The 14,066-nt window shown below is 34.0% G+C and overlaps 2 protein-coding genes across 2 annotated transcripts; both read left to right on the top strand.

The window, feature by feature from the left end:
• The first annotated feature begins 2,760 nt into the window (after positions 1-2,760).
• On the top strand, positions 2,761-3,549 carry LOC130712182 (uncharacterized). Its single transcript, XM_057562019.1, has one exon. It carries the CDS (start codon positions 2,761-2,763, stop codon positions 3,547-3,549), a length of 789 nt encoding a protein of 262 aa, XP_057418002.1.
• A 3,586-nt stretch (positions 3,550-7,135) lies between these two features.
• Positions 7,136-11,736, top strand: LOC130710979 (ATP synthase subunit O, mitochondrial). Its single transcript, XM_057560395.1, has 6 exons — positions 7,136-7,358; positions 8,300-8,353; positions 8,680-8,923; positions 10,204-10,316; positions 11,006-11,092; positions 11,464-11,736. Exons 1-6 carry the CDS (start codon positions 7,260-7,262, stop codon positions 11,590-11,592), a joined length of 726 nt encoding a protein of 241 aa, XP_057416378.1. The 5' UTR covers positions 7,136-7,259; the 3' UTR covers positions 11,593-11,736.
• Positions 11,737-14,066: the final 2,330 nt, after the last annotated feature.

Genomic DNA, 14,066 nt, shown 5'->3' with positions numbered 1-14,066 from the left:
TATTCATTATATATTGCATCATTTTCTAAACTTTATATTCATATAAATTTATTTACAATTTGTGTTACCATAATCATTTGTGTCAACAATTATGTTCTCATCTTCACATTGATTGAAAACAATATCCATTTCAGCTCTCCTAATAAAGTTGTGTATAGTCATTGTTGCACAAACTAGTTGAACTTGCGTTTTAATTTTGAACTTAGGTATCTTCTGTTTCAATTTGTGTCACCATAATCATTTGTGTCAACAGTTATGTTCTCATCTTCACACCGATTGAAATCAATATCCATTTCAGCTCTCCTAATAAAGTTGTGTATAGTTATTGTTGCACAAACTAGTTGAACTTGCGTTTTAATTTTGAACTTATCTTCCGTTAAGTTGGTGCTATTATTTTAAAATTCTAATATACATGCAAATGAAGAAGGGAAAAGGGGTAAAATTGGGTTTGTTTCGATTTGGTTTCTTGGATCCACGTTTGGTTGATGGAGAAGCTACCTTTCCTAGCATCACCAGGATCCGATTTTACTCTCAAAACGTGGATCTAATTGAGCCTTCCCAAACATGTTTTGAGACATGGAGATCCACGTTTAAGGCTTTGATCCAGTTTTGGGACTCAGATCCACGTTTTGGATCCGCAACCAAACACACACTAACACACTTTAATATTAGGGGAGTGCTAGCAATACAAACTTAAGTCTTCAACACTCATATTTTTAATATTCTCTCGTTGATCTGTTGAAACTTAAAATTTATATGAGTTTCATTAAATTGAAAGTAAGACTCACATTTGTAGTGGACTGATATGCATTTCAACGACTCCAATAAAGGAGTTTTGAAAGAGTGTTGTTCGCATTCTAACACTAAAATGAAGGTAAAGTGTGACACCCGATATATTAATGAATAGTTGAGGGTAATGCGTAGATTTCACATATACTTAATAGTTTTTTAAAATTTCAAAGTAGCATCCCAGTCCCAAATATGAATCATTCTCACTTTATTTCCACTAGAATACTTCCTGCCATCGCAGTTTCGTTGTCGCCACCAACACCACCACTCAACAATCCTCAACCACATTCATATTAGACCTCCATCGTAAGACCACCACGACCAATCCCTTTCCATTATCGTAGCGATGCGCCGAAGGAAGCTGAGCCTTCAAAGTTGGTTGAGCTGAGAGAACCATTCACCTCTTCATCGACGAAGTGAATCAAGCATCTCTTCCAACGAGCTTCTCGTCAAAGAACATGGTGAAGCTGACAACACCATCTCATTAGGAATGTGTATTTTCACTAGTGAATTCCGAATAAAAATAAAAAATAAAGCGATTTCACATATTTTTCAACCAAATCCACGTGTCCAATTTAGAATTCATCACCCCCCCCCCCACTTTGAGTTTTGATTGTGCATTGCGAAAGAAGCAAATTGAAAATAGTTGCGGGAGCAACACGAGTTTCCATTACTAAAGATGCAAGTTGTGATGTTCTGGTAACTCTTAGACAAAATTTATTCGTTACGTAATAATAAAAGATATTGAACTCAAGGATTGTGATTGTCTAAATTAATTCCACCTATTTAATTTCTAAAAAAACTAGGTAACAAAAGTTTGAGTGAAAAATGTGATGTTGTGAACGAACGTAATTTAAAAGTTACAAAATTCAAAAGAGCAATTGTGAAGTGTGAAAATAGTTAAAAAAGGATAGTACTTGGGGTATGATTTCATCAATCTTACTTATGTTATTGAAAGACCAATTAATTCATGAATATATAACCTTTTTATGAAGCTTGCATGGATTTCTATGTGGTAATCTCTTAACTACGTAAAACTTCTAATTAATCTGCTAACACTAATCTCTAATTTACTAACCTTAAAATCATATTCATACTTTAAATTGAATTGATTTAAAGGGAAAATAAATTTAACTAAATTCATTGTGTTAAATTGATTAATTTCATTTGGATTCAATAACCAAACCAATCAAATTAGTTACTTATGTTAATTTTTATGCGTGCATGTGTGTAAAAGTTAATTTTCAAATTATTGAATGACTGTTTTGCTAACTAAAAATTAAATACTTTTAATGAAAAATAATCATAACTCATTAATTTATAAACTGATTATATGATAATATTTAAAAAATTTCATATTTATTTACTTATATATTCAATATGATGAAAACATTAATATTTAAATTCATAAGATCCTAGAAAAATTTAAATGCGTTCTTATATTTCCATTTTAATTTTCTCTATAATATTTTGTTTTTCAGATTTTAAAATTAAATCTAGTAGAAAAGAATTAGTGAATTACATTTTGGGCAAATCCCAACTGATATTCTATTAATGAGAAACAACTAACAAACTAAAATGAGGAGGTTGCACTTACGGGTTTGCAGTTGAACATATGTATGTAGTGTAACAACATGCAAAACATATGATTTTTTTTTTAAACTATGCAAAACATATGATAAAAAAGGGAAAAAATAGTGTTAAGGCAAACTATATTCTATTTATCATTTAACAAAACAACAAATTACAAGTTTAACCGATCCACAATTAAGACATAACTACTCTCTTCACACCTTCCAGGTGCAACTACTTTCATATAATCTCTAATCCAGCACAACTTTATTTAACGAACAAAAACCAACCTCACATTGTAGGTTGTCTATAAATAACTCTAGTTTCTCATTTTGCAATCACTTCCAACATTCAATTCACCTCAGAAAAATCCAAAGTCTTAAGTGAAACAAAATGCAAATGGAAACCTCAAGTATCAAGATGCTAAGAATTCAAGCATTATCCACTCTTCATATGTCTAGATCATTCTTTCAGCCTAATAACTTTTCTCTTGCTACTGCAAAACTTGACTTAGATTTCAATGTCCAAATCGACAACGACAATGAAGAAATTTTTGATAAACAACAAGGGTTTAGCTTTGGAAGCACTGAGCCCAAAGAAACACTTATATTTGCAGATGATATCTTTGACAATGGCCAAATCAAACCAATTTTTCCTGTTTCCAACAATTCTCTTCTCATTGATTCCACATTTGACGTTGCCACCTCACCTCTCCAATCACTACTAAAGAAACCATTTGTTGAGAAAAGTAATATAGTTTTCTCAAAACAGAATGATGTTCTGAACGAGTCACAAAGCGAGCCATCACTAACTGCAGCGATGGTGAAGGTGGACGCTTCAAATGTGTATGTCAAGAAAAGACACTCTACAAGGTTCTCAAAGATGTGGAGATTTTTGTGGCACATAAATCAATGGAAAAACAACACTACAAATGGCACTTTTGATTTCTTGAATCCTTCAATGTCAGGAAGGTCAAATAAGGGAAAGGTGGAAAATGTCATGGTACGGAAGGGAAAGAGCGAGAAGCGCAAAATGAGGTTGTCAGCTCACGAGAAGCTTTATGTGATGAATAGAATGAGGAAAGAGAAAAATAAACACAGGTCATTCTTACCTTATAGGCCAGAGTTGGTTGGGATCTTTGCTAATGTGAACGGATTTAGCAGGAGTCTTCATCCAACTCCTAATTAAATTTACTTAACTATAATGGAGAGGTGGTTAAAAAAACTACCCTGGAGAGGTTTTATCTAGTTGTGATAAAACAAAATACATTTTATGTGCATTTTTAATTTTTTAGGATGTAGTATTTTGCAAAGTCCTAACTTGAGTTGGATTTTGATCAAAATTACACTTCGGGGATTTTTTTTTTCTCTTGATGAAGTTCAAGAGTTTGCAGTACCTTGAATGATTGTGAAGATTGAGTAATTTTCTAATGTAGTGTATATTTATTTGTGTATCTCGTGAAATATGAAAACTTGGAATAATAAATATGTGTATTTCCCTTTTGTAACGAAATTGTCTCTATTTTTTTTTTAAAATAGAATGTGATAATCACCCAGTTTGGTAAATCATATTCTTTCAACCAACTAAAACTTCAAATTAAAATTTTTCCTAGTAACAATTGATTGTCATTACACTGAAGGTTCCATTTGATAAGACATAGCATTGCATGTATAGCATGAGTACTTTATTTAATAAAGAGCCAAGGGGCAACAAGACTGAAGAAAAGTTAAGCACGCATGAAGAACGAACAACTTTGCAGGACATAGGTGAAACGACATTCCAACTAGATTCACTAAAATCTTCGAGAACACAAATCCAAGAAGTCAAAGACCCTGAAACTAAGGACCGACTTAAAGCAGCACGAGCACATTTCTAACTTGGTTCCTAGCCACAAGCCTTGGGGGGCTGTACCGTCATGGATTCAGATTCATCCTCCTTGGTCTTCAAGACTAGTCAAATGAATCAGTTATTATTTCCCTTGATTCTCACCCTCATTCATGTAACTTAGTCAACTAATAACACTGTCCAGGTTCAATGTATATTTCACTAGAGTTTTGAGTTATTCATGTTCACTTCTTTACATGAATAAACTCTAAGGTTTCTTTGTTCATCCGATTAGATTCTAGGGCTTTATTCAGGAACATTCAATAAAAATAAAAGTAGGGTGTGGACATCGCACTCCACGTTTCTACCCAAATAATAAAACTTTAAAAGTGAACATCAATTTTCAAATGACTGTCTAAATAATGAAAAATTAAAGCTGAAGAAAGGGGTTTAAGGAATCTCTCTTTTCTTTCCATCAAATGCTCCAAATAATTAAACACTTGTAGTATAGTGTGCACATATCAAAGTAATGTCCAAAGCTCGTGGTAAAAAAATACACTTGTTACATTGTCATGAAATTAAAAATAAATAAATAAGGCAAAATAATTTTTTTTTTCCATAGAACTATTTACACAATCAGTATATACTAATTGGAAGTGGGAGAGGAAAGTGGAGGTCATATGAACTTACTATGTAAGGTTGTGAGCACATGACATCATTTGAATTAAAAAAATTGTCAAAAACCATTTTTTAAACAAAATTTCATATTCAAGTTTTGTGTATGACAAAATAACAAAAATGGAAAAATAGCCCGATCAAGATGTTAATGTTCTTGACTCGAACATTATCATCTGACAAGAAGATACTTGAATTTGATTAAAAAAATTATAGAAGTAAAAACTTACTTCCATTAAACAAAAATAATGGGAGATGAGTTTGTTGTGTGACCACAAGCTTTGGTTATGGCAGTGCTTACCTTGCGGAGGTTTTTGCTCTTGAAATGGGGTTGCAACAGGCGGCTTGGGACCTTGGTTATCAGGTGGTTGTTTGTTTTTCAGATTGCTCAAACGTGGTTGATGTTTTCTGCTTCGAGTTAAATGTTAGCAGATTCTAGGCGAAGAAAATGATTCATCTGGTAAGGAACATGCTCACATAGAGCTGGATAGTCAAGATTGACCTTGTTCCTAATCCTAAGAATAAGAATAATGTTGTAGGCTACATGGCAAAGCAAGCTTCGCTCGAGGATCCCCATGACGTGTTTGGCATACTCCGACCCCTTACTGAGTGTTTGTAGCCAACATGATTTGAACCCTAGACCTTAAAGCACCGAAAAGGATGACTTACTATGCCAACTAAAATTTTCATCTATTGGTGTATACTTTTATATTTATTATTAATATGTCTCTCAGAGAATTTTACAAAATTACATTTTCCATCATCATGTCACAAATCGTAAGTACACTTTTCGTCCCATGAAGTGAAACTTATATTTTTAGTGGACCTCACATAAATTTCAACCAATTAATAAAAGAGTGTTGAAAAAAGAACGTGCATTCGCTTATTCTCTTACGGCACTAGACTTCATATCACCGATAAAAAATAAAGCTACAACACTAACTCTCTCACGCCACTGTGACCTCAATCTTCTGAAAATTAGGGTTTCACAATTCGCATCGCATAATAGAAATGGCATTGTGTAACCGAGTTAGATCGGGGATCTCTCTCCAACAAATTAGGGTTCCTGACTTCCCACAGATCCACCACCCTTGTTGCCCCTCTGGTAAAACATCGCGTTCATCACTCTATTTTCCTCTATCATTTTCGTTCTATTGATTGATCGATAACACTTTTTACATTGTTAAAAAAAAAACTACCTTGGAGAGGTTTTATCTAGTTGTGATAAAACAAAGTATTTTTTATGTGCATTTTTTTTTCCTTTTTTAGGATGTAGTAGTATTTTGCAAAGTCCTAAGTTGAGTTGAATTTTGATCAAAATTACATTTCGGGGATTTTTTTTTCTCCTGATGGAGAACAAGAGTGCACAATACCCTGAATGATTGTGAAGATTGAGTAATTTTCTAATGTAGTGTATATTTATTTGTGAATCTCGTGAAATACAAAAACTTGGAATAGTAAATATGTGTATTTCCCTTTTGTAACGAAATTGTCACTATTTTTTATTTTTATAAAAAAATCTAGCATGTGATGTGATAGTCACTCAGTCTAGTAAATCATATTCTTTCATCCAACTAATTAAAACTTCAAATTAATATTTTTCCTAGTAACAATTGGCTGTCATCACACGGAAGATCCCATTCGATAAGACATTTTTAAAACAACTTAACGCTTATGGTCATAAACGCTTGTTCATAAGCTATTTAAAAAAAAACTACTAAAATAATTAAAAATAAGCTATATATAAGCATAAACTTTTTTTTCATAAGCTATCCTGAGTAACTTAGGGAAATAAACTCAAAACAACTTATGAGAGGCCATAGCCCATAGGCCCCGTTTGAAAGAGCTTATCTGATAGCATAAGCGCTTATGTCAGTGTTTGAGAGAACTTATGAAAACAACTTACTTATTTTCATAAGCTATTTAGGATGACTTATGAAAAATAGCTTATGCTTATATATAGTTTTTTTTCAATTTATTTTAAAAATCTTTTTAAAATAGCTTATGAATAAACACTTATGTCATAGGCCAACATAAGCGCTTAATTAAGTTGTTTTTCCAAACAATGTCATAAGTTGTTTGCATAAGCTCTCTGAAACACTTGTATAAATACTTATGATATCAGATAAGCTTAAATAAGCTCTTCCAAACGGGGCCGAAGTAGTATATGAATACTAGCATATTCAATTTAACACTCTTTTGTTAAAAAAAAGCCTGCATTGCCAGAAAAAAAAAAGAGAACGTGTAATTCGCTTGCATAAAAAAAAAAGAACGTGTTGGAAGCTACAGCACTAGCTCTCTCTCACTATTGAGAAGCAAAGCATCGGTTTCATTTCACGCCACTGTGTCTGTGACTTGAATCTTCTGAAAATTAGGGTTTCGCAATTCGCATCGCAGAAATGGCAGCATTGTGCAACCGAGTTAGATCGGGGATCGCTCTCTCCAACAAATTAGGGTTCCTCACTTCCCACAGATCCTCCACCCTTGTTGCCCCTCTGGTAAAATCTCGCGATCATTTCCGTTCTATTGATTGATTGATCGATAACACTTTTTGCTAGATCGTTCAAGTTTCGAAATTTACAGTTTTTTTGTTTACCCAATTGCCGATTTGTTTGTTTAACGATAGAGGGTGTCAGTGTATGGAGGAGGAAATGGTGATTAGCTTAGAGAGAGAGAGGAAAAAATTGGAAATGGTGAGTTAGGAACAGTGGTGTGTGTTTTCATGGGGGTTTGACTAGAAACTATGGTGGTTGTTGGTGAAGGCGAAGGCATGTATGGTTGAGGTCGCTTATGTGGCTACACCGTGGAGATTTCAACAGAAATGGCCACTGGTTGTTGATGATGGAATCGGGGTTGTTTTGTGAAGAAGAAGAATAAGAGGAAGATGAGCCGCTGTTCAGGTTCTAGAATCAGGGTCTCTTTTGGAGCCTTTGCTCACTGTTAAGAGGGGGGGATTGATGATTGGTTTATATGTATGGAAGTTTAGGTTTTTTGGAGGATGGTTCTCTCATGGAGCTCGGGATTGGAGCTTTTTATGGCTAATAGGATGCTATCCCCCCTCTGATCAATACATAGCAGTTTTGGTTATCAATTAAGTGGTCAAACGAGTTAGAACGTTTTTGTTACAATTGCTTACCCATTTTCTATGTGTTTTAGTCAATTGGCCCCTTATATGTATACGACTTGATCACCTTTTTTTGTCAAAATGTTTACCGAATTTTTTGTTGTTTGTATTAAGCCATTTTGTTGGAAGTTTAAGAATCTGCATTCTTGTCTTGTGCCTTTTGACAACTTATACTGTGTTGACAGTTTTGAGGTTTGGGTGTGATATAGACTCTCAACGCAGTTTCCTGCATCATGTTTCTGTCTTTCTTTATGCTGGCTGCCTTTTATTTGTTGTGAGAATAATTTGTTCCCTTCTCATCTTATGCTTGAGCAGGCCTCCAGAAATTATTCCACCCATGTGCCAGGGCAAAAGGATACCAAAATTAAGGTAATCAATTTATTGGCCTTGAATTGCTCTTTCTTACCTGTCATGGATTGAAGAAGAATACAGAATATAGGAAAAAAATTACCAGTCCAGTTAGTTGAATAAAACTGCAAGGAATTCAATGCTTTTTCAGCTCCATAGTTCTTTAACTGAAGTTTTGTATTATTGCTTCATCATATATATTCTATTTCATTTGGGTCTGGTACTCTGTCGAATACTCGAATGTTTGTGATAAGTATTTCGTTCTCTGAAGTGTTTGGTTTGTTGTTATTGGTGGATGGTATTGACTTGTTTTCTCCCTGTCTTATTCCTTCTGCATTCGTTTTTAGGTTCCTTTGGCAATGTTTGGAGGTTCAGGAAACTATGCCTCTGCTTTGTATATTGCAGCAGTGAAAGCTAAAGCAGTGGAGAAGGTTGACTCTGAGCTTCATCAATTTGTTGAGGCGGTAAAGAACAGTTCCCTAGTTTCACAGTTTGTAAAGGACATATCTGTGGCTAAGGATGTTAGAGTCAAGGCCATCGAGGAGATTTCTCGTGAAGCTAAGTTTGCAGAGGTTACAAAGAATTTCCTTGGTACGACAGGCTTTCTTAATGTTTAAAAAGTTTATATTTTTGTATACAATGTTTGCAATGAGGTTGAAACCTATGAGCTCATGCAAACTACCCGAACCCCTCACCACAAGTCCAATCCTACCATTTCATTTATCTTGCTAAAGGAAATTTAGGTATTTGATCTTGATGGTTTTAAAATCTTGAGTCAGATATTATTACCTTCTTATTATCCTCAGTAAAAAAGAGAACAAAAGTTGATTTGAACTTTGAAGTAATAATTTCCAGGTTTTATATATATACACTATATAGACATGTTTTAAATAATAATGTTACTTTTCCATTGGATTTCATTGACAAATGCAGCAGCAGCTCAGTAATTGGCTTTAGAGGATGATAAAAAATGATTGTTTACTTCTTTAATTCCCCTGAGGCTAGAGAAGAACCAAAATAGATTAACTATCTGGTTATAGATCTCCACTCTAAGCATCCAACCAATCAAAATCACAAAAGACCTGTGAGTTGCAGGAGAAAAAAGCCTAGACTAGGAGGATTTGATTTTTTAGTATCCAAGAGGCAACCTTATAGTGAACATTTGTTGAACCTGCTAAAAAAGGATTCAACTGTTAGGTAGCAATAGCTTGGTAGAATGCCTTGTAGGCAGTTGTGTTTTAAATGCAATATGTTTGTGGTGCTGGATTCGGGAAAGAGGTTGAGCTATTAGGGTGAGAATTGATATTATGTTAGGGAACGGTTTGTAGGACAGGTGTGGAGGTGGGTAGGCAAAGGTATCAGAATTAGGGGTAGAATCAGAAGTATTGTGAGCTGAATGAAAAGAAATAATAGTGCCTTAGTTTCACAGTTTGTAAAGGACATATCTGTGGCTAAGGATATTAGAGTCAAGGCCATTGAGGAGCTTTCTCGTGAAGCCAAGTTTCAGATGTAACTAAGAATTTCCTTGGTACGATAGGCTTCCTTATTGTTGTATGATATTTACGAAGTGTTTTATTTTTTGGACTTTGTTATTCAATAGTTGCAATGAGGTCATGCCTTAACGGAATACCATTGGAGATAATAGATGAAAGGGTGCTAGTGTGTACCCGAAATAGGATCCCTTTGAATGTATCATGATAGCATTCAATATTAATATGATGTTAGATAACAAGTAGAAATATAATGGTAATGTAGGATGTTTTAGTTTTGCTATCTTGGAACTGTCACTATTGCTGCTGGTATCATTTATCTCCAACCAATTATATGCTATATTATTTTTCTGATACTATGATTCATTTTTTGTTGTAAAGTTGTTGTCGCTGAGAATGGGAGGCTTAAAAACATAGACACCATTGCAAAGAGGTTTGGTGAGTTGGCAATGGCATATAAGGGAGAAGTGAAAGCGACTGTGACCACTGTCTTTGTAAGTGTTACTTCATTGATGGTCAACTTATTTTTATCCTGTAGTGTAGCATATTACATATTTATACTTTTTTATTGCACAATTCAGTTCCATGATTTTTGCAGAGGGATGATTGCATTCTAAATTGTTATGTGAATTAACTTTGGTAGATTTAGTGTCCTATCTTCGCATCTTCCATTAATTAGTAAAGACAAGGAGACTCACTATTCCATATGCAGAGTTTGTGCGGAATACTTCAGAATAACTTTATCTCAATTATATTTTTATTTAAAAACAATTGAAGTTAGGCTTATAAACGTGATTTAAAAATAATTCAACAAAAAATCATTTTGAGACTAGAATAACCAGTTACTATCTGTCATTCTCACCATTCTACCATAATCTTTATGGTTTCCTTACTTACTATCTTATTATCTCTCCTCCTCTTTCTCTCTACACAGGCACACATTTGTATGAGTGTGTTCTTTTCTATTTCTAAATTTACTGCTGCTTACACATAATTGCTGTCAAAATTTACTGCTGCTTATTTTCTATAGTAAGCTGTCTAAAAGCTCATGCTTATCATGATGGTTTTTGGATTATATGAGCATTGTCTTTTGAATGATTGGTGGGACATGTGATAAGATGTTATCTCATCAAACAGCAGTGATAGTTACTCCATTACCTAACTTTCTATAATTTTCTACCAGCCTCTCCCCCCTGAAGAGGAGAAGGCACTGAAGGAGACTGTTCAGGAAATCATAGGTTCTGGGGCTAAGGTTTCACTTGAACAGAAGGTATTCTTTCCCTTACCCTGATATATGAATTGAACATTCATTAAATAATCTAGAAAAGAAAGGATGAAAAAAGTGCTTACTAGTTTTTTTGAAATATTGAGTTCTGATGTAAAGAAAAAAGTTACTATCATATAAATCATATAAATGTGCTATTTTCACTAATCTGAAGTTATTTAATATTATTTATATATGTCAAGGATCACATAAATACTCACAAAAGCTTCTTTCCAAAATTGATTTTGCTTTAGAATCAATTATAGAAGGATTTTTAAACATGCACATAGTGAAACTTCTGCTCTCTCTTTATATGTTTATTTGTGTGAGCACCTGCGCTATTCGGTTGACTTTGCTTTTCATTTTGGGTTTCCTAGATTGATCCAAGCATCCTTGGTGGCCTGGTGCTGGAATTTAGCCAAAAGGTCTTTGACATGTCAATTAGGACCAGGGCACAACAGATGGAGAGGATCCTCCGAGAGCCCATAAATATTTCCAACATCTAGATGAAAATTTTCTCCTGACAACCTATTTCATCATGGTATAAGGAAAACAAATATTACATTCTTGTTTATTGTGAGCTTTATGAATTTGGATTTATATGGGATGGAATGCCATCATTTTGCAAATAAAAAGCTAACTCTTTCCAACTTGTTCTTGGAAATCTTCAAGTCTGATTTTTATTTTGATTTAGTCTTTTGTGGTCTAAATTTAGCTCCTGTTATCCAATAATATGAATTTACTCACTCTAAGGTTGTTTGTCTCATTATCTGGATACTTAAATGCGAATGATGCTTCCTACTACAAGAAAAAGGAAAATGGGCCTGTATGTAGCTGTTGGATGACGACTATTTATCTGTTCAATAGTTAATTTTTGCTATTATGAAGTCCAGGATTTATTTTTTTGGCAATTCTGTTTTCTTAAGGTTCTAACGGTTCATAGTGTGAGGTGGACTTTCTAGCGGTAGTTTAAACTTAAAAAGCATTAAATATTTTGTTTTTTAAATAACCACAAACCCTCCTAGCCACCACCACCACTTCTCCTCTCCTCTCCTGGACGGACCTCACGAGCCATCGCCATTGCCACCACTAACACTTCTTTCTTCTCGAGGTCTGTAAGTGTAACTTCTCACCCACGGCGTACATTTGCTTGATCATCGAGTTCACCCTCTGTATTTCGGTCCCTTGTGCCTCCTCCACATGCTTGACCAATGAGGCCAAGTCTTAACTTTCTTTCATTTGTCACTATCATCTCATTATCAAGGTCGTAGAAACTAGGACAAAGGACAAAGGGTTTTTTAATCTTTTGTTGAGATTTTTACTCGAGCTTTTAGAATTGGTTTTATTTTCAATGTTATGATGCATTTGGATATAAAGCTTGTATTTGAAATTATCTTATGTTTAAGATTTTTCCTGGCTTGTGTCCTCTTACCTTTTTTTTTCTGAATTTTCTTCTGGATGAATAAACCGAATGAACCCACCCAAGGTAACTGACCCGTTCAAACTGAACCCGAACAACTCATAGCTTGGGGGCGGATAGTGGCTGGCCTAATGCTTTACTCTTCTTCACCCAAAAAACCAACAATTTGGGCATGAAACCAATCGAATCTGACTTTTGGACAATCTTAACTACCACCAACCTTTCGTTTCTTCCTTCTTTATCGGATCTATAACCACCATCGGATTCCGCGGTGAGTAGTAGCCACCTCACACCTCAACCTCCGCCCCCTCATCACCATCTACGGCCTCTGCCACCTTCCACCACTCAGTTGCTCTTCGCAGTTTGTGCTGCTGTGTTGCTCTTCTCAGTTTGTCTCTGCTGGTTTTGTCAGCTTGAGTGTGCATGCTTGCTCTTAATTTTCTTTTGTACATGTTTATTATTGTAGCACTCTTAAAGATTTATTGTTTGGCAATCCATTGAATTTTATTCCATACTTCACGGACAAAAAAAAAAGATAATAATAAAGTAGAATCATTTGTAAAGGTGTTGTAATGCGCAAAGCAAGACTAATCTCTCACAAAGAATTCTCTCAAACTATTAACAAGGTCCAATATATTTGATAGATAATTGAACTCTTTAAGCATTTAGATTAGAGTTTGATCACTGGACAATGTATATGGAGACAAATAAGAAAGGAAATTAATTTCTTAGATGTCGGCAAAGGATGCCTTAAGAAAAAATAATCTTTCAAGCTCTCCATTTTTTATTGATATTGCTTATAAGTCGTATTGATGCTTTCTAACATTCTTGTCCTGTCCAACAGATCCCACCTCCCCGCGCTAGTGCCACCCCCAGAATCTTCTAATGCATGACTATCCTTTAAGCATTTGACAAAACAACTTCTGTTCTGTGTTCCATTAATTATTGTTACTATTGTTTTTTTTTTTCTCTTGCGGATATTCGGGATATAATTATATATTTTTTCAACAAATATCTTTTCCAATATTCATTAATTATTTTAGATTAATTTATCATAAAAGTATCATTAATTAATTACTGTTTGGTTAATTATTTTACAAAACCCCATTAGTTAATTAGTTTTACATATTTTTTAATTCTAAATATGTAGCAAATAGTATGTTAATTTAACCATTTTCTCTTTCACTTCTTCATTCATTCGAATCACCACGAATAATTGAAAAATGTAAAATTTTAAAAATTAATATAAATAAAAGATAAATCTAATATTAATAGCTAGCTACTATAATTTTTAATAGATGTTGAATTTGGTCCTATAGAAAAGATGATAGGTAATAGTACCTAAACTTCTTGAGCATCTAATCGATGATTTGATAATTGAGTAACGTGTATGATGAATGATTTATTGGAACACTCATCTATTTTATATAATTTCAGAACTTCAAATGGATTAATCTCATACCTGAATATTTTCCGATGTAACAAAAAAAAATCTCATACCTGACTGAGAATTACATTTAATAGATGATGATAAAATTGAGAAGTTTTTGGCAACTTTAC

Source organism: Lotus japonicus, chromosome 4, assembly GCF_012489685.1.
Source record: "Lotus japonicus ecotype B-129 chromosome 4, LjGifu_v1.2".
Classification (NCBI taxonomy): domain Eukaryota; kingdom Viridiplantae; phylum Streptophyta; class Magnoliopsida; order Fabales; family Fabaceae; genus Lotus; species Lotus japonicus.
The sequence above is the reverse complement of the archived record's forward strand: the minus strand, read 5'-3'. Positions and strand labels throughout refer to the sequence as shown.

What these genes read in the sequence shown, in the direction of transcription:
- LOC130710979 (XM_057560395.1), top strand. Translation starts at nt 7,260, where the DNA reads ATGGCAGCATTGTGCAACCGAGTTAGATCGGGGATCGCTCTCTCCAAC. An exon ending in CCACCCTTGTTGCCCCTCTG is followed by an intron (nt 7,359 to 8,299) that starts GTAAAATCTCGC and finishes ATGCTTGAGCAG; the next exon opens with GCCTCCAGAAATTATTCCAC. An exon ending in GGTTACAAAGAATTTCCTTG is followed by an intron (nt 8,924 to 10,203) that starts GTACGACAGGCT and finishes TTTGTTGTAAAG; the next exon opens with TTGTTGTCGCTGAGAATGGG.
- LOC130712182 (XM_057562019.1), top strand. Translation starts at nt 2,761, where the DNA reads ATGGAAACCTCAAGTATCAAGATGCTAAGAATTCAAGCATTATCCACT.